The sequence below is a fragment of the Conger conger genome, chromosome 9 (assembly GCF_963514075.1).
Source record: "Conger conger chromosome 9, fConCon1.1, whole genome shotgun sequence".
In the NCBI taxonomy this organism is placed as follows: domain Eukaryota; kingdom Metazoa; phylum Chordata; class Actinopteri; order Anguilliformes; family Congridae; genus Conger; species Conger conger.
This window is the reverse complement of record NC_083768.1, coordinates 8,377,975-8,399,774: the sequence shown is the minus strand read 5'-3', so window position 1 is coordinate 8,399,774 and position 21,800 is coordinate 8,377,975. Positions and strand designations below refer to the sequence as shown.

Below are 21,800 nucleotides of genomic sequence, written 5' to 3'. Positions count from 1 at the left end.
GATGATAATGATGATGATGATGTGATGATGTGATGATGATGATGATGATGATGTGATGATGATGGTGATAATGATGATGATGATGATGATGATGTGATGATTTGATGATGTGGTGTGATGATGTGGTGTGATGATGATGATGATGGTGATAATGATGATGATGATGATGATGATGATGTGATGATTTGATGATGTGGTGTGATGATGTGGTGTGATGATGATGATGATGGTGATAATGATGATGATGATGATGATGATGATTTGATGATGTGGTGTGATGATGTGGTGTGATGATGATGATGATGGTGATAATGATGATGATGATGATGATGATGTGATGATTTGATGATGTGGTGTGATGACGTGGTGTGATGATGTGGTGTGATGATGATGGTGATAATGATGATGATGATGATGATGATGATGATGCTCTTCCGCGGCCGTACCTCCAGTTCTTGGTGTGGGGTGGAGACTCCTCCAGGCGAATCAGGGCGTAGCGGGCGGCGTTGAGGGACAGACCGCGAATCCCGTCGCCCCACTCCTTCTCCGCCCTGAGAGGCAGGGAGGAACAGAGTTTAGGAACAATGGTGGTGAACACAGGGCCACACTGATGAAAGCTCCAAAGAGACACACGCATAACAGCACACCAGCGCACACACACACACACACACACACACACACACACACAAGCACACAAGTGCACACACACACACACACGCACACACGCACACACGCACACACGCACGCACGCACGCACGCACGCACGCACGCACACACGCACACACGCACACACACGCACGCACAACAGCACACCAGCACACACACACACACACACACCAGCACAGAGTCGCCTAGAAACTCTGAAACAGTGAGACTCGCACACTTGTGCCAACACTCCAAAATCTGAGTTTTAATCTTTCCATAATGACGTTCAGATGTAGGCTCGATATGGCCGAAATGTCAACTCAACCGATAGATTAAGAGATTTCGCAACAAGTCTGCAAGGTTCATTGTTTTGTGTACAAAAGGCCACACACCCAGTCGCACCATGAAGAACATGTGGGAGCCTCTTACCCTCTGTACTCGATGTACTTATAGATGCACCCGGCGATCACCATGGCCACCAGGGCGTAGTACCAGGAGCAGATGAACATCAGGGAGAGACACAAACTCATGCCCAGGAAGGACAGAGTCCTACAGGAAGAAGATCAGTCACTCATTACACACACTTACACACAGCAACAACAACACACACACTAGGGGTCTGGAGACACATTACACACACTTACACATGGCAACAACACACACACTGGGGGTGCGGAGACACATTACACACACTTCCACACGGCAACAACACACACACTGGGGTGTGGAGACACATTACACACACTTACACACGGCAACAACAACAACAACAACAACAACACACTCGGGCTGTGGAGACACATTACACACACTTCCACACGACAACAACACACACACTGGGGTGTGGAGACACATTACACACACTTACACATGGCAACAACAACACACACTGGGGTGCGGAGACACATTACACACACTTACACACGGTAACAACACACACTCGGGCTGTGGAGACACATTACCCAGGCTTACACACAGCAACAAGAGCCGTGGGGTCTCACCAGTGGTAGAACTTGAAGCGGGGTCTCCAGTTTGGGGTGCGGAGCAGGGTCTGAACGGCACACGCCAGGTTCACAAAGAGGTAACACATGAGGAAGAACCTGCAGCAGTAACACACAGTAACACATGAGGAAGAACCTGCAGCAGTAACACACAGTAACACATGAGGAAGAACCTGCAGCAGTAACACACAGTAACACATGAGGAAGAACCTGCAGCAGGCAAAGCACAGTAGCACATGAGGAAGAACCTGCAGCAGGTAAAGCACAGTAACACATCAGGAAGAACCTGCAGCAGTAACACACAGTAACACATGAGGAAGAACCTGCAGCAGGCAAAGCACAGTAGCACATGAGGAAGAACCTGCAGCAGGTAAAGCACAGTAACACATCAGGAAGAACCTGCAGCAGTAACACACAGTAACACATGAGGAAGAACCTGCAGCAGTAACACACAGTAACACATGAGGAAGAACCTGCAGCAGTAACACACAGTAACACATGAGGAAGAACCTGCAGCAGTAACACACAGTAACACACAAGAGGTAACACATGAGGAAGAACCTGCAGCAGGCAAAACACAGTAACACACAAGAGGTAGCACATGAGGAAGATTAGGCTGACACAAACAGGCAAGAGCCTGCTACTCATCAGAAAGAGAGAGGGAGAGATCAAGATAAAGAGATGGATAGAATGAGAGATGGATAGAGGTAGAGAGAAATGGGTAGAAATAGAGATGGATAGAGATAAAGAGGTGGATAAAGTAATAGAGATGTATAGCGATAGAGATGGGTAGAGACAGAGATGTATAGATAAAGAGGTGGATAAAGAGAGGAAGAGGAGGATAAAGAGAGGAAGGCTCACATTGACAGAATGGGCGCCACCTCGTCCAGGGAGGCGATGAGGATGCCGATCTCACAGATCCCCGCAGTCAGCAGCAGAGCCCAGGTGGGCTCGCCATTAGCCTTACCATGACCAAACACCTGAGAGGGAGGGAGGGAGGGAGGGAGGGGGAGGGGGAGGGGGAGGGAGGGAGACAGAGAGAGAGAGAGGTCGCTTGTCATCCATCAGAAACCTCATGCCTTTAAAGTCTCAGATCACACGACAACACAAATACATCATTAGATTGTTCTTAACTGAACATTCTAAATTCTAAAGCATTCTAATGCTGATGTCACAATCACGACTGGTGACTGAAATCAGTGGTCTTCTAGAACACTTCTGAACTTCAGAAACATTCCAAAAGCCTACTCTTCAAAGGGTTAAATGGACTGACACACACGCCGGCTCACTGGTGGAGCTCAGAGGTAGAGCACAGCTGAACAGGTACAGCAGTGTGTTCAATCCGTTTTGTGATTTGCCGTTCCGTGGGTCAGCCGTAGTTCTCCCTCCGCTCCTGCAGGGGGCGGCGGGGGGCGCGGTCTCACCTGCAGGAAGGGGATGATGCCGTCGCGTGCGATGGCCTGCAGCAGCCGGGGGGCGCCGGTGAGGCTCTGCAGCCCCGCCCCGCAGCAGGAGAAGAACGAGCCAATCACGATCACCCAGTGGGAGGGCCAGGACAAGATGCCCACCACCAGGTTCTTCTTCACCGAGTCTCCAAACCTGCAACACCGACCAGAGACACACCAATGCACCAATGCACCAATACACCAATACACCAATGCACCAATGTACAAACACACCAATGCACCAATACACCAATACACCAATGCACCAATGTACAAACACACCAATGCACCAATACACCAATGCACCAACGCACAACGTCACGACTTCACAGAAGCTCGAAATAGAAATGTGTGTTCTGATACTGTCACTGTGTTTTTATAGCCTCTTCAACTCCTTTATAATCGGGAAAAGAAAAACTTTTAAACTTGATAAGCGATCTTGGGCTCTGGAAAGGCGCTATATCAGGGACTCCAGTCTTGGAGGGCCGCAGTGTCTGCTGGTATTTGTGGTTTCCTTTCAATCAGCAGTCAATTAAGGCCTTGAGAACAAGGTGTGTGGACTCTAGCCAATGAGATGCATCTCTCGTGGTGAAACACGCCAAAAAACCAGCAGACATTGCAGCTCTCTAGGACTGGAGTTTGACACCCCTGAGCTATATTAATAAAATGTATTATTATAATTATTATTATTATTAATCCACATACTGTAGCAAGGGAAATGTCATTCTCCACAATATGGGACCTTTAAAATAATTGACGGGGCACTGTGAAAGAATGATGGCAGCTATGAGAGTTCACTGGAAGAGGAGGCGTTAGCAGGTAACCCCACACCAGCAGTGAAGAAGACCATACTCACTTGTCTCTCAGAAGCACACCTTCAATGCACGCACCAAACAGCACCACACAGGAGATGTCTGAATGAGGGAATTAAGGTAAAACACTGCCCACTGCCTAATGCTGATGTCACAGTCACTACTGACCATAGAAAAGCAAGAGTTCTAGAACACCGACTTGGAATTTTGAAATGTTTTTTTTTTTTTTTTTTTTTTTTTTTTACATTAAAAAAAACGTGATTTCTGTATTGAATTAAAAAAAGGCCACTTTCTAAAGAAAATAAGCAAATTATACAAATTAATTTAATAGCAGTAGTTCTCAACACTCTCAGATGTTCAGCTGAAGGATACAGATGAAGGATGTGGTCGCTATGGCGAGGATAGTTCCGGTGGGAATTGAACGCTGGGCATCTTTCAGATCTCCAGACCTGTTGGAGCCAGCCATGATTCCTGAAACCAGCACACAATGCACAATGTCAGGCTACAGCAGCAGAAGACTTAAAAAAAGAAGTATAATAAATACCTAATAAGTGCTCACTGAGTGTACATTGAAAATAAATGCAAAATGAGTCCTCCCAACAGACAGGGGGCAGTAGACCTCCTGTGTGAAGCCCTCCCTGCAGACAGGGGGCAGTAGACCTCCTGTGTGAAGCCCTCTATACAGACGGGGGGCAGTAGACCTCCTGTGTGAAGCCGTCCGTACAGACAGGGGGCAGTAGACCTCCTGTGAGAAGCCCTCCCTGCAGACAGGGGGCAGCGGTGCGCGCTCACTCACCCGTGACTGAAGGGAAGTATATCCCCACCAGCAGGGTGAAGAAGGTGGCCATGTCGTTGAAGATGTAGGGCCTGTTGACGTCCACAGGGGAGTCCTCGGGGGTGACGGACGACTGCCTGCTGCTCTCCACCACCATCTTGTTGGGCCCGTAGCTGGACCACAGGTTGTCTGCAGACGCAGGGAGGGGTAGTGGAGCCATTTTTAACACATATAGCGGTTTGAATCCAAATCACACTTTGTTTTAGGACTAGACAGGGCATTTTGAGTGGATTAAGGTCTGCGGGCTTTAATCAGGAGTGATTGGGACAACGAGGTGACTCAGTGCACATGATAGATTAAGTCAAATGTGGAAACATTGTGTCACAAAATTCAATGAAGAGCAGATCTTCTCTGCTTGACTGCCATGCCTGAGGGTTTCTTCAGAATACCCAATGACCTTGGCGACTCTTGGCGATGGCGTTTACTCGTCTTTCAGAAGCGCATTAGCTCCGTCAGCCCATTCAAACTCAGGGAGAAACATGATCGATTCGCTGCTGCCCGAGATTTGACCCCTGCGGCACACCAGAACCTCCCCGCCCCCTCTTGGAACCAGAAAGAGACAACATAGCCGACTCACATCTTGCCCTCTCCCCCCACACACTGTCCTGCCACCACCTCAACACCACCCCACCCAACTAACTGCCCCAACACCAGCCCACCCCACTAACTGCCCCAACACCGCCCCACCCCACTAACTGGCCCAACACCGCCCCACCCCACTAACTGCCCCAACACCGCCCCGCCCCACTAACTGCCCCAACACCGCCCCGCCCCACTAACTGCCCCAACACCGCCCCACCCCACTAACTGCCCCAACACCGCCCCACCCCACTAACTGCCCCAACACCACCCCACCCCACTAACTGGCCTAACACCGCCCCACCCCACTAACTGCCCCAACACCGCCCCACCCCACTAACTGCCCCAACACCGCCCCACCCCACTAACTGCCCCAACACTGCCCCACCCCATTAACTGCCCGAACACCACCCTACCCCATTAACTGCCCCAACACCACCCTACCCCACTAACTGCCTCCAACACCGCCCCACCCCACTAACTGCCCCAACACCACCCCACCCCACTAACTGGCCTAACACCGCCCCACCCCACTAACTGCCCCAACACCGCCCCACCCCACTAACTGCCCCAACACCGCCCCACCCCACTAACTGCCCCAACACTGCCCCACCCCATTAACTGCCCGAACACCACCCTACCCCATTAACTGCCCCAACACCACCCTACCCCACTAACTGCCTCCAACACCGCCCCACCCCACTAACTGCCCCAAACACCAGCCCACCCCACTAACTGCCCCAACACTGCCCCATCCCACTAACTGCCCCAACACCGCCCCACCCCACTAACTGCCCCAACACCGCCCCACCCCACCCACTAACTGCCCCAACACCGCCCCACCCCACTAACTGCCCCAACACCGCCCCGCCTCACTCACAGCCCAACACATAAAAACAGCTTCCTGCTTTACCGTGTAGAGACAGGTCGGAGAGGAATGCCGTGTAAGAGAGAGTCAGTACAGACATAAATCGGTTTAATTGAGCTCACAGAGATGCCTACTCTCTAATTGTACCATTAATGGCTTTGTACAGTAGTTACCCTTTGACTTTTTCGGGTTGCACATTCCGCGTACGCAGGCGCGGCAACGCACACGCACACACACACACACACACACACACACACACACACACACACACACACACACACACACACAAATCCACCATCTCAACTCCCGTGCATAGGCACCATTCAACTCAACTTTCAGTTGAACTACGTAAGGAAACACCAGGCCTGAACCCCCGCCCAAAAGTGAGCAGTTGAGCACAGTATAAAATAAAAAATAAAAATGATCCAGCGGTGGGAAGAAATGCACTCCAAATCTCTCCGCTGGTCGGCGGGGTCTAACAGCTGAGATAGAATGAATGGTGACAGTAAAGTAATGAGGGATCCGTCAGAGAAGGAGGGCTGGGCAGGGCACAGTGAGAGGCAGTCAAACGGGCTGGTAACACAGGCAGTGGATGTGTAGTAATGTGTATCTAATCTGCGATGAGATAACAACCGTTACGTTAGAAATGTGACATCGCTCTTTAAGGGATCAGGCAACAAAAGCACCTGCTCTGCGCGGGTGAGCCGACGGGCTTTTACGGTCAATCCACCCATTCCCGTATAACCCTATAAAAGGTGTCAGATCACACCGCACAAGCATGTGACCGGAACGTTCTCGACCCGAACGTTCCAGCGCTGATGTCACAATCACCGCCGGAACGTTCTCGACCCGAGCGTTCCAGCGCTGATGTCACAATCACCGCCGGAACGTTCTCGACCCGAGCGTTCCAGCGCTGATGTCACAATCACCGCCGGCGACTGGCCGAAGGCAGCGGAGTTCCAGAACGCCGAGCGAGTTCTAGAACACGGACACTTGTGTCCAGCGCTTCTGGCCGCTGACGGTACAGCAGCGCGCCGGACTCTCTTTAGCGGTGCGTAGCGGACGCGCGGTACCTGAGATGACCCCGCTCAGCAGCCCGGGGATGCCCTGGATCTCCGTGACGTTGTTGTCCCTGAAGTACGCGTCGCAGCTGCCGTTGGTGCAGAAGAGGCCCGACAGCGCCGTGGGCACCGTCTCGTTCCCGATCGTCTCCGTCTTCAGGCACTTGTCGAATTCCAGGTTCATCAGGGACCGGTTCCCCAGCATACAGATTCTGGGGAGAGAGACATGCACACATACAGGCATTCAGCAGCTTCTAGACAGCAGAGGGCCCATGAAGGGGCCCATGAAGGAGGCCAAGAAGGAGGCCATGAAGGAGGCCATGAAGGGGCCCATGAAGGAGGCCATGTCAAGGTGTACGACCTGTAGCCGTTATAGAGTCGGCTTGGGGTCCTTTCACATAGTTACACATCTTATTTAGCTGACATTTTCATCCAAAGGCCCTAGACCAGGCCCCGCACTGATCTTACTGTGACTGTACTGGGACCACCAACCTTCCAGGACCCAGCAGATTTCAGTAATTAGTCCCCTCCTCTCTGGTTGGAGGTGGGTTCATTCGTGAAATATTGGTTCTGGAGTATCCTGTCCAGACCAGTGTGTGGGCACTTTCTGGCTGTACTTAGGAATTGTCGATTGCATTTTTCCATTGCGTTTGTCTTGTTGCGTTTGTCTTGTTGCGATGTTTGCTTGTATGGGTTTTTTCTCCTTTTTAGGACTACATTATGTATTCATATTGATTATACTTGTCAAAATGTTGATTTCTTTACTGTCCCTGTCTGTGTAGTTCATTTAGTGTCTTGGTTATTGGTTGTACTGTACCCCTCGAAAAACGAGATGGCCCATCTCAAGGGGTATATCCTAACAATAAAATTAGACTAAACAAGTAAACGGTTACTTATTAAGTAGATCTCCAGGAACAGGGTTGGGCAGCCCTGCTCTAGCTGTTGAACGAGGTGTGGCTTTGTTAGGGTTGGAGTGAAAACCTACAGGATGGTGGATCTCCAGGAACAGGCAGCCCTGGTTTAAAATAACAGGCACACAAGCCCCAAAGGTTGACAGAACGCTCGTGAGCGGAGCAGATGACAAGCCGTCACGGCGGACTCCAGCGGGGCGGACTCACGGGAAGTCGGGCGGGTCGAAGGCGGTCTTGATCACGCCGGCGTAGATGGCCATGATGGACAGCACCACGCAGGCCAGGAAGACCAGCGCCAGCTTGTTGACGTACTTCACCCCCACGAACACCACCAGGGCCATGAGCGCCAGGCAGCAGGTGCCGTACACGCGCATGTTATTCAACATGGCCGCCAGCTCGTCCTGCTTCCGCTCCGCCCTGAAGATGGCGCCGTTCGGCACGATGTACGTCTGGAGAAAACCCCGCCGGGACAAACGGGACGGGGAAACACCGGACGGGACGCGTTAACGGCACGCATTAAAATACCGTCATTTCGGCTTCCATTTTGAGCAGACGTGAAGAAATTATCATTTCAGTAACTAATAATGACATTTTGGTTCACATCATAATCAGTCTGATTGTCACAGAAATAAGTGAAAGATATAAATTAAATGAAAGTTAAAAAACTGAAATGTGATTCTAGGTTGAAAGTGGGTGACATCCCGGCGGAGGAGGGGCTCACCAGCAGGATCTCGATGGTGCCCAGGATGTACATGGACCCGGCGAACGTGGTCCCCAGGTAGAAGCACAGCCCCACGGCCCCGCCGAACTCCGGCCCCAGGGAGCGCGAGATCATGTAGTACGAGCCGCCGGCTGGGAGGGAAGAGAGACGCCCCGTTTAGAGCACCACGGTCACACCAAACCACACCACAGAGACGCCCTGGTCACACCAAACCACACCGCCAAGCGGTTCCAGACCTGACTATCCATTTGCTCACCCGCGACAGGGCGAAAACCCCATCCGTCACAACCCAAACCCCATCCATCACAACCCAAACCCCCATCCATCACAACCCAAACCCCATCCATCACAACCCAAAACCCATCCGTCACAACCCAAAACCCATCCGTCACAACCCAAAACCCATCCGTCACAACCCAAAACCCATCCTTCACAACCCAAAACCCATCCGTCACAACCCAAAACCCATCCATCACAACCCAAAACCCATCCATCACCCATCCATCACAACCCAAACCCCCATCCATCACAACCCAAACCCCCATCCATCACAACCCAAACCCCATCCATCACAACCCAAACCCCCATCCATCACAACCAAAACCCCATCCATCACAACCAAAACCCCATCCATCACAACCAAAACCCCCATCCATCACAACCCAAACCCCCATCCATCACAACCCAAACCCCCATCCATCACAACCCAAACCCCCATCAATCACAACCCAAACCCCCATCCATCACAACCCAAACCCCCATCCATCACAACCCAAACCCCCATCCATCACAACCAAAACCCCATCCATCACAACCAAAACCCCCATCCATCACAACCCAAACCCCCATCCATCACAACCCAAATCCCATCAATCACAACCCAAACCCCCATCCATCACAACCCAAACCCCCATCCATCACAACCCAAATCCCATCAATCACAACCCAAACCCCCATCCGTCACAACCCAAAACCCATCCGTCACAACCCAAAACCCATCCATCACAACCCAAAACCCATCCATCACCCATCCATCACAACCCAAACCCCCATCCATCACAACCAAAACCCCATCCATCACAACCCAAACCCCCATCCATCACAACCCAAACCCCCATCCATCACAACCAAAATCCCATCCATCACAACCCAAACCCCATCCATCACAACCCAAATCCCCATCCATCACAACCCAAATCCCATCCATCACAACCCAAACCCCCATCCATCACAACCCAAACCCCCATCCATCACAACCCAAACCCCATCCATCACAACCCAAACCCCCATCCATCACAACCCAAACCCCATCAATCACAACCCAAACCCCCATCCATCACAACCCAAACCCCCATCCATCACAACCCAAATCCCATCAATCACAACCCAAACCCCCATCCATCACAACCCAAATCCCATCAATCACAACCCAAAACCCCATCCATCACAACCCAAACCCCCATCCATCACAACCCAAACCCCCATCCATCACAACCCAAATCCCATCAATCACAACCCAAACCCCATCCATCACAACCCAAACCCCCATCCATCACAACCCAAATCCCATCAATCACAACCCAAACCCCCATCCATCACAACCCAAACCCCCATCCATCACAACCCAAAGCCCCATCAGTCACAACCCAAAGCCTAAACAAGCGCCAATAAACACAAACCGTACAAGAGTTTGGGTTTGGGCACCAGCGTTTGGACCAAATAAATGTACAATGCTGTGGTTTAAAATAAACATTGACCTGCACTTTGTCAAATAAATTGAGGTTAGACCTCTATGACACTGAAAAGGCCTCCCCATTACAGAGACACAAGAGTTTAAGCTGCCATGCTAACATTTTACAACAACAGCAATCGGACAGGAGCTCAGAGTGAGTGCGGGGTGTGCGGTGGATGAACAGGCGTACCTGGTACCACACCGTTTGTAGCGATGGCACTCATCGATATAGCCGTCAGCATAGTCTGAGGAGAAACACATACTTCAGTCAAAACAGCAGTTTCTGTCTAGGTAGTTGACTGGGGACCTGGAAGGTTGGTGGTTCAAGCCCCAGTGTAGCCACAGCTGTTGGGCCCTTGAGCAAGGCCCTTACCCCCACATTGACCCCTGCTTAGTGTAATCAACTGTAAGTCCCAGCCAAAGTGTCAGCCAAATGGCTGTAATGTAAACCCGCTCAATGATTCAGAGAGAACAGCCGTAATGTAAACCCGCTCTATGATTCAGTGAGGAGCATGTTCCTATGACCAAGCTTGATATGGACACATAAGCATACATAAGCTTGATAGGAATACAGAAAACAGATTTGACATTATCAGAGTTTTCAGAGGGGCTGTGAAATCCGTAGTTAAATGAGTTTCCTCCCAGGAGAGAGGAGTCCGTGCACATCGCATCAGTCAACGTCAGGTCGTGGCATCGGCGCATGGCGCATAGCGTGTTGACTGTGCCCTTGGGCTGCTGCACTTCCAAAAATAAAAGATCCCCTCCCCCTCCGTATCTATGGCAGAGTAACCTTCACTCGCCCCTGTGAGGTCGGAGCGAGGGAAATCTGGATTAAGACCAATTAGCAGCAGCTCAGAACCTCTACAGAGACTCGGGCTAACGGGCTAAGCCCTTCGTTAGGCTCGTCTACGCTGATTTGTAATGGATATCAGGCTCATTATTAGCCCATCAGATATGCCCCGGAAAGCTAAAGGGGAAATAAGCAGTGATCTCCGTCTGCAGTGGGAGATGCATGCTTTTAATCGCACTGACAGACAAAAACAACAACAACAAAAAAAACATGCCAACCAGGTTTGACTTACGCAAGCGCAGCACATGAAGACGATGGCGAAGGACTCCAGAATTCCCGCCGTGCCCACGATCCAGGTGAGACGCAGGAAGAGGATGACCCCCAGGATGTTCTGCATGCACGGGAGGTAGACCCCGATGAACGTGCCCATCTGTGGACTCTGTGTGAGGGGGCACAGAGAAGACAGGGCTCGCTCAAAACCCACACGGACCTCCAGACCCCACAGAGAAAACATTTAATTTTGACATACCTTAACTGCCTAGGTTGACAAAAACATTTGGAAAATATTTTCAAAAATATTATTTCATGTTTGAAGGTCCATGGTACTGTAGGTTTCCGCACAGTGTATATATATAACAAAATATACAAGAACTATATGGTTGGTCTTTGAGATTAAGACTACAGACTGTTGGGGTTTAAGAGCTTAAAACACTGTTTAACACCACAGAGACCTGCACAAAACAGCATAAGGGGGAAATGGAGTCAGGCGAGATGCTTATGAAGCAGGGACTGAGACAGGAAGGCGGTGGAGAGTGTTCCTGTGGTGGTTCTCATCCAGATGCTAAACCTTGTCCAGTAATAATCCGGCCGATTTCATCATAAAATGTAGAGATGAGAGAATGGGGGTTCAGGGACACTGTAATAAGGAGGAGCTACAGTCAGCTGTCAATCACTGATTTGTTGGAGCCAATCAGGATTCAAAGTTCTCTCCATTAAAAAAAAATAAAATAAAAAATAAAAACAGTTGTTCAAACCAGTCACCAAGCGTATACAGCAGTTTTGTGTTTTGAGACACCTCATTCCCTCATCACAAGTAAAATATAGACGGTATGCCGTTAGTGTAGCAAGCGCATCTGTTAAACAAACACAGCAAAACCAGTCAACATGTTATTGGCAGGTGTAGCTAATATCCACAGCGGACCCATTCCAAATCGTACTTTTCAGAATAAACAACCAACAATACTAGCACTTATAAGCATTAAGAGAGTTCATCAAAATGCGTATACGCAACGATGCAAAGGCTTTTCACCAAACCAGAGCACCAACAAACACTGTGATTGTCCCAGCCTCACAATCGATTGATAGATCCGTTCACTCGGTCTAAACCGACAAGCACAGACAACTGACAGTAGGGAACTGGTAGACGTTTCCTCCCCATAGACCTCCCTCGCTCTGTCACTGTATGAAGGGGCTGAGTATCTGTGAGTGTATAGAATATCCACACAGCAGCTGAGTATCTGTGAGCGTATAGAATATCTACAAAGCGGCTGAGTATCTGTGAGCGTATAGAATATCTACAAAGCGGCTGAGTATCTGTGAGTGTATAGAATATCTATGAAGTCCACCGCTTCATAATGTCCTGACATCGTGGCAGTGTGTTTTCAGAATAAAGAACCATAATTACCGTGCGCTCATAAGCATACCGGGCTTATAAACGATGATACAAATGCTTTTCACAGAATTTCATTCACAAAACCCCTCATAAACACTGTGACTGAACCAGCCTCACAACCAACCAATCGACAGGCCCACTGTCTCTGAGCACAGATGACCTAAAGTAGCAAAGCAGGAGCTAAGCTTTCCTCCCCATGAAACTCTGGCTGAGTAATTGTGAGTGTATAGAATATCTACACAGCAGCTGAGTATCTGTGAGCGTATAGAATATCTGCACAGCAGCTGAGTATCTGTGAGCGTATAGAATATCTACACAGTGGCAGAGTATCTGTGAGCGTATAGAATATCTACACAGCAGCTGAGTATCTGTGAGCGTATAGAACATCTACGCAGTGGCAGAGTATCTGTGAGCGTATAGAATATCTACACAGTGGCAGAGTATCTGTGAGCGTATAGAATATCTATGCAGCAGCTGAGTATCTGTGAGCGTATAGCACATCTACGCAGTGGCAGTTCGGTGACAGAGGACGGGTCCTGGCCCCAGCAGCCCGGCTCATCTCTCTCCCCCATGCGTCAGCGTTGCTCAGGAGCTCAGGGAAGCGACGCCCTTCACACTCGCACACGCATCAGAAATGGAGACCGCCGCCGTCTCCCGTTTCCCCCGGCGACCGCGCGGGTTTGAGCGGGTCGCCCGGCGCAGAGTCGCGAGGCCGATCGATCCGCTCGGCCGCGGAAACCGTCCGTCATCACCACCATCATCATCACGGTGATGTACGATGCTACGGGTAATGAGAACAGGGGAAGAGCAGTCCCTGATGGATGAGGACAATTCTTTGAGAAAAAAAAAAAAAAAAAAAAAAAATTTATTATTATTATTTTTTTTTTTACGTGTAGGTCGATTCCAGCCTTTCGTCGTGGAGGAGAGGGAAACCGACGGGCATTCCGGTGGAATGTCCGTCGAGCGTTTGTGGAAAGCTGCCTTGATGTGTCCAGCGGCGTGCGCAGCGGTTAAAACGCCAACAGCGCAAAACATCCAAAAAAAACCTCCTGCTGCGGATATTTCCACAAAGGAATTCGGGATTCTGAATCAGAAAATCCATCTGAGGAGGACAAAAATGTCCAAAATCCTCCCTGAGAGCTGAACTCCCTGAACCTAAAAATGTAAATGTTGAAGCTCGTTGCAGCGCATAAGGCATACGCTGAATACCCACCGTGTCCCGAAGCGGTCTGGAATCTCCCGGCGAGGCGCACTCCAGCTGTGCACGGGCCTAATGTGTCAGCTGACCCATGTGTTCCGTGAGCAGGGCTGAAACAACCTGGACTGGCCTCCCCGCTCTCAGGACGTCCCCAAAAATGTAACCCCGCCACCTACAGCCAATCAGATCGGACCGCACCGTCTCCGCTCGGCTGCGTACGTGTCGGTGTCCGTGGTTACTGTGGCCTTGTGGTCAGGCTGTCCGTGTGAAATTATAGCATGACGAAGCATACCTGAGGTACACAATTTTATTCTTCAGAATACCTTAACTATAACTGTGCATCCAGTATGCTCTGGGTCCATATGGGGCACAGGGCTAACGCAGTACTGGGGTACTTTTCAATAAGAAGCATTGACCAGTGAAGACAGCCATGAAACAAGGGGTCAGATGCAGCTCCAAAACAGGAGCCGGGATGGCAGTGACAGGAATGCAGTTTACCGCCCTCTGGAAGAAATACTAAAGAAATACAAAAAAAAGATATTGGGATCACAAGCTGTGTGAAGTTGTGTCTGTCGCAGAAGTACTCTCAGAAAGTGAAAGACAAAGCTGCTGAGGGCACTGCAATTAACCGCCAAAAATTATGCAAGTGGAGAAATTTCATTTAGGGAGCGACTAGGAAAAGGGCTGCCCAACCCTGTTCCTGGAGGTCTACCATCCTGTAGGTTTTCACTCCAACCCTAACAAAGCACACCTCATTCAACAGCTAGAGCAGGGCTGCCCAACCCTGTTCCTGGAGGTCTACCATCCTGTAGGAATTCACTCCGACCCTAACAAAGCACACCTCATTCAACAGCTAGAGCAGGGCTGCCCAACCCTGTTCCTGGAGGTCTACCATCCTGTAGGTTTTCACTCTAACCCTAACAAAGCAACACCTCATTCATCCGCTAGAGCAGGGCTGCCCAACCCTGTTGCTGGAGATGTACAGCCCTGTAGCATGGAGGGATGTTTTTTCCCCCCACAGAGGATCAAAACAATAGATCCTATTGATCCATCACGCACCAGCACACACAGGGAACCGCAGGGGAACACGTGTGCGTGTCATCCACAGGACATGTGAAGCACACGTGTTGTTTTTTTTCCCCCCGTCTGCAACACGGGTCCAGTGGTTAAACATGCATGGCATCATGCATGGTCATAAAGGCTGGGAGGAACAAGCAATTTTGCCAGACTTTCAGAAGAGACGTAAACCAAGGCCTGACTAACTCTGGTCATTAAACATCCCACGACGCTCATCGCAAAAAGAGTAGGGGTCCTGGCTACATTCCATACCTGACTCTCTCAACCAGCCACCCTAATCATCCCCTGATTGAATCAGCTAAATAGCTGTTCTCTCCCTCTCCACCTCAGCTGGTGAGTGGGGAGCATCCAACACACAAAATGGCTGCCCGTTGCATCACCCAGGCGGGCGTCACACATTGGTGGTGTTTGAGGTGAGTTTCCCCCCTCTTCACTGTGTAGATATCATCAGAAAAGCGATATATAAACGCAGGGAGTTGTTATTATTATTATTGGTTTAGATTCTGGCTCCAGTAAGGTTTTCATCGCGGGGGAAGCGTGACGGGCGTGGCCCGGGGCCCTCCTGCCCTACCTGGACGGTCATCTTCTTGGCGCCCTCCTCGTTCTCGGCCTCCTCGTGCTCGATGACGCCCTGCGTGAGGTTGGTGTAGTTGGCCAGCTTGTTGAGCAGCGAGGACACCATCGGGTTGCTGTCCATCTCCTCCTGTGGACACAGAGTTAAGTATTCAACACGTGAACCTCGCGGAAGGAGAAAAGGGCTTTAACTCCAGGAGGACCGACAAGCTAAGCTCCTGTAACAAGGCACTCCAACGCTAACAAAGCACACCTCATTCAACAGCTGGAGATCTCATTGAGCTGCTAATTAGTAGAATTAGGTGCGCCAAATTAGAGTTTACATAAAATAAACACTACATGGAACAGCGTCGGGCAGCCCTGACTTGCAACACGGCAAACAAAAAATGAACGGAAAAGCTACATTAATCTCTGCTGCCCTGCCAGACAGACAGACAGGAATGCTAAAGCGTACCTCAAAGAGAGCCATGTTCTTGCCATCGTAGAAGTTCCCTTTGTCTCCGTCCGTGTTGTTGATGAACGGGCTGTCCTCTTTCGGGATGCCATCTCCTGCAGAACCACAGAAGAAGAGACCGTCAGGACAACGCCACCAGCACACGGGACCTTACAGCCCGGGACAGGCGACTCCCGTCCTGGAGGGCTGGTGTGTGTATGTGTGTGTGTGTGTGTGTGTGTGTGTGTGTGTGTGTGTCTCTCCAGGTTTGTGTTTCCACCAGTTACCCTGGCTAAATGGGCTAACTGGCTGCACACCAGCACTGGTTCAGTCAGATGAGATCACAGTACAAGGTAAATGGTAGCATTTGGGGGTTGGGTGTCTTGCTCAGGGACACTTCGACACAGCCCGGGCGGGGGATCGAACCGGCAACCCTCCGACTGCCAGACGACTGCTCTTACTGCCTGAGCCATGTCGCCCCTATAGAGGCTTCCTATAGGGACACAGCTGTCATTCACACACTTATCAAGAAGACGTCAGACGGCATAAATGTCAGGGATAATTAAGATATTAAGAACTGGATACGGCCCTTGCTTCCCCACCTCTGTTCACAACCATGAAAAACAGATCACAACCTATTTCTCTAAATCGAAAATGACAAATTCGCATTAAGTGCAACCTGTCAATATTGCAGTACATGACAATGTGAAAGAGTGCACGTGAAGGGACCGTGCGCGTGCACGTGTGCACAGGGATGACGTGAGGGAGGTTTTTCACCCCGCAGGGGAGGAGAACACGAGTACTGAGAGACGCAGGGTTCAGCAGACCCTTTCACTTTGACCGGCCAAGCATGGGCTGCAGAGAAACGCGCAACGTAAACGTTATACATGCGTTACATAAACGTTATGCATTACATAACTGCTGTGGACGTCCAACCAAACGCTTTCCCCGGGGTTTAATTTCCAAGACAGAGGACGGTGATGTCAAGCTTCAGTTCGATGAAGGCCTATTGGTGAAAACCCTAACAGTACGATATCTTGTCAGACCATGACCCTTTCAGGAACTCTTGAGAGAAACAGATTTACCCTCGAGGGTCAACCGTCTAATGTGGACAGAAGATAAAAGGGAGAGATAAAAAATAACGCCAGTCTGGACGTGTGCACACCGCACTCTTCCCCTGGTCCAACCCCACGTCCCCGAGAGCGTACGGGTGACGTATGACTGGAGCCCCTGGTCCTGGTCCAGGCCCAACAGAGCGTACGGGTGACGTATGACTGGAGCCCCTGGTCCTGGTCCAGGCCCAACAGAGCGTACGGGTGACGTATGACTGGGGAGAAAACGCCACGCGACCTAAATGCCCCGCACCGCTGCTAATGCGTTATTGATCCAGAAACCATGAAGGGAGGGAGATCAGATCCACCATGGGGGATGGGCTCAAGCCAGGGTCGATTAAATCTGAATATACTGAATCTGAAATGAGAAAGAAGAAACGCGATGTTTTATGGAGGCGCGCACGCGCAGCAGGGGAAGGCAGCCGGCTCGGTCTGTTTTTCCCAGGCTGAGATGAGCAGGGCGGTCGGAGCGCTGCCTGGGACGAATACCTGGAATTCCCGGCATTCCTCTGTAAGCCCTCAACGCAGTCAGCACAGGGGGGTTCCCCCGGAGAAGAAACAAAAGTCCCGCAGAGCGGAGGACAGGAAGGGTTTGACAGAGGGCAGAGCACTCGGTGCGCAGAAAACGCATTAACCCTGTGAGATCACAAATACGTGTGATCAGAACGTTCTCAACTGAACATTCTAATGTGACGTCACAATCACTGCTGGAGACTGAGAGCTGAAGAGTTCTAGAACGCTGAAAAAAATAACATTCCAAGGAAAAAACTGCTCTCCTCAGGGTTAAAATGACTAATGCATTCTATCTGATTATACAAAATAATAAGATCATTATACAGGCGAAGTGAATCTACGAGACCCAAAGCAAGGGTATGCACAGTTCTCTCAAGAGCACCTCGGACATTGGCTCAATGAGCCAACCGCCCCATGTAATCTACGGGGACAAAAGTGCAATGATCCTAAAATCCACCCAGAAGCCCAATGGAGTATGTGGAACCAGCTGCTTCCGTCACCAGGTTCCCACCTCACAGAATTGCAGAATTATGAACTTAACATGCAGCGTCAAACTTTTCTTTTTTAGTTTGTTTAAAAGTCAATATATTGCACTTCCTTAAAATATAGTCAGGGGGAAAAGAAAAAAAAATTAGCTTACGGCAGAATGTTTCGGATTCAATGCGCAAGGTTTGCAGCTTTGGACCGGCAGTGTAAAATGACTCTCGGAGCAGACGTAAAGCACGCACACACAAACGAGGGGCTGATGAGCACCGTACGTAAGCAGCGGGAGAACTGCTGACAGCTTCACGACTTCAGGCAACATTTGCCCTCTGTTTCAGCAGACAGGAAGCAGACTTAACGTCCCGAGCAGAGGCCAAACCGGCTCTTCCTTCCCAGCGTCTGCAGTCTGCCTGCAGACATGTCCCGAAACTCCTGGAACTTTCCGGAAACGGCTGAAGACATCACAAAGAGTCCGTCGACGACGCTCAAACCGGGGTCTAATACTGCAGCTTTCAGGTAGTTTCAAGACCAGTGCGGGTATTTCACAAAAACAGGGTTAGGAAGTCAGGGTTCTGGGTTTTAGTCGGTGCACTTATCCGGCCAACTTCCTGCTTCATGAAACAGGGCCCAGGAAAGCAGTTCACCATTTTCTTTATTTTCATAAACAAGCAGAATCTTAATATCCATATGCTGAACATAGCAATGCACATCGATTTTAAATGTCTTCAGGCTATACGTGTTAAATTAATAAAAACTATTCCATATAAATCCTGGTCATCACCAGATAAACTAAAGGAGACAAGAATATGAGTAATTTATATGATTTTCACTGTAGGAATGAAATAATCTTTTGAAACGTTATCATCGGAGCGGACAGAGAGCAGGTTTTTTGTGAAGGTCCTAGCGGAGCAGACGAGCAGCACGGTGCAGACGCAGGTAGAGTTTTAGCCCCAGGGCCCACACCCACAGTACTACCTCCAGGACCAGGAGTCTCTCTGCACCAGCCCCTCTGGGAGAGACTGAGCAAGCCAGGAGCCCCTCTGCACCAGCCCCTCTGGGCCAGACTGAGCGAGCCAGGAGCCCCTCTGCACCAGCCCCTCTGGGAGAGACTGAGCGAGCCAGGAGCCCTTCTGCACCAGCCCCTCTGGGAGAGACTGAGCGAACGCTGACATACGCAGCGCTGGGAGCGTGTAGCGGGAGAGAGTGCGTGTCGTACCCCGAGTCTGCTGCACTACACCTCCCCAAAGTGCGCTGTGATTTTCACAACGGCCAGTTCACGGAACAGCGATCAGAAAAACGCAACCACTGCCAGATCTCTCTCACACACACACACACACACACACTCACACTCACACACACTGGCAGATCTCTCACACACACACACACACACACACACAGACACAGACACAGACACAGACACAGACACAGACACAGACACAGACACAGACACAGACACAGACACACTGCCAGATCACACACAGACACACTGCCAGATCACACACACACAGACACACACAGACACACACTGCCAGATCCTCTGTGTTTCAGCTGACCCCTGAAATGATCTGCTCTGAGTTTCCACAAGTCTCGCATAGCGACACATTGGTTGTACAAAAAAACACACACACACACCATTTACCTGCGTCGAAACCACTGATATACCCTGAAACGCAGCTTTACCTGTGTCCAAACCACTGATATACCCTGAAACGCAGTTACCTGTGTCCAAACCATTGACATACCCTGAAACGCAGTTACCTGTGTCCAAACCATTGACATACCCTGAAACTCAGCGTTACTTGAGTCCAAACCACTGATATACCCTGAAACGCAGTTACCTGTGTCCAAACCACTGAAATACCCCGAAACGCAGCATAACCTGTGTCCAAACCACTGACATACCCTGAAACGCAGTTACCTGTGTCCAAACCACTGATATCTGATATACCCTGAAATGCACCATTACCTGAGTCCAAATCACTGACATATCCTGCTGCCATAAGCCGTAAGTTAAAGGAGTGAATCGGCTGAATAATGTCCAAGGTGCTATTTATAGGGTTTAAGCTGTGGTAGCAAATTGCGCACACACTCACACACACTCTCACACACTCTCACACACACACTCACACACACTCACACACACTCACACACACACTCACACACACACTCACACACACACTCACACACACACTCACACACACACTCACACACACACACACACACACACACACACTCACACACACACTCTCACACACACTCTCACACACACTCTCACACAGACACAGACACAGACACACACTCAAGCATACACACCAATGCACAGAACACACACACATACAAATGCGTGCACAGACACAAGCCCACAAACACAGAAAATAAAGCAGTAATTAGCCTGTCACACAGCACCTCCAGACCAGCGGAGGCGCCCCCAGCCCAGTCCTGCCCACAGCCCCCAGAGCAGCCCCCAGCAGGGGGGAGGTGGGTGCGGGGGTCCACTCACCGGGCCGGGGCGAGGCTCCCCCGGGCTCCATGGCAGAGAGAGGAGGAGAGGAGGTCTGTGGGAGCTGTGCTCAGAGGAGAAGTCACCGTCACACTGAGCTCCAGCCCCTGATCCTGATCTGAGCCGCACGCCGAGGGGGGGTGGGGGGTGGGGGGGGGGCGTGAGGGGAGGAGCTACGGCCACTCACCTCGCCACGAGAGCACACACGCACACACTCACACACACACACACACACACACGCATAAACACACGCACACACACACCCATATACACACTCAGACAGACACACACACACACACACACACACACACACACACACGCATAAACACACTCACACACACACCCATATACACACTCAGACACACACACACACACACACACGCATATACACACTAACACACACACACACACACACACCCATATACACACTCAGACACACACACACACGCATATACACACTCACACACACACACACACACACACGCATATACACACTCTCACACACACACACACACACACACACATATACACACACACATATACACACACACACGCATATACACACACACACACACACACACACATATACACACACACACACGCATATACACACACACACATACGTCTATACACACACACACACACACACACACACACGCATATACACACGCATATACACACACACACACACACACACACACACATACGCATATACACACTCACACTCACACACACACACACACTCACACACACACAGTGCCCTTTCTCTTTCACACACACAGATACCAACTCATCACTACAGAAGTAGACCAACACACAGTCACACAGAGACGCTCTGT

General features: G+C 50.3%; 1 protein-coding gene across 3 annotated transcripts in view; it reads right to left on the bottom strand.

Annotated features, from left to right (window-relative positions):
- LOC133137169 (solute carrier family 12 member 7-like) overlaps positions 1–21,800 on the bottom strand; it is a 62,454-nt gene that overhangs the window by 11,818 nt on the left and 28,836 nt on the right. For all 3 annotated transcript variants that reach the window (XM_061255254.1, XM_061255255.1, XM_061255256.1), the window contains exons 2-16: positions 16,375–16,469; positions 15,919–16,050; positions 11,693–11,839; positions 10,801–10,855; positions 8,879–9,009; positions 8,365–8,606; positions 7,259–7,458; positions 4,700–4,867; positions 4,276–4,374; positions 3,948–4,005; positions 3,071–3,245; positions 2,508–2,626; positions 1,647–1,745; positions 1,075–1,194; positions 447–551 (exon numbers count right to left, since the gene is read on the bottom strand). In XM_061255254.1, coding sequence (XP_061111238.1) covers positions 447–551; positions 1,075–1,194; positions 1,647–1,745; positions 2,508–2,626; positions 3,071–3,245; positions 3,948–4,005; positions 4,276–4,374; positions 4,700–4,867; positions 7,259–7,458; positions 8,365–8,606; positions 8,879–9,009; positions 10,801–10,855; positions 11,693–11,839; positions 15,919–16,050; positions 16,375–16,469 — 1,945 coding nt within the window. The remainder of the gene's footprint in view (positions 1–446; positions 552–1,074; positions 1,195–1,646; positions 1,746–2,507; positions 2,627–3,070; positions 3,246–3,947; positions 4,006–4,275; positions 4,375–4,699; positions 4,868–7,258; positions 7,459–8,364; positions 8,607–8,878; positions 9,010–10,800; positions 10,856–11,692; positions 11,840–15,918; positions 16,051–16,374; positions 16,470–21,800) is intronic.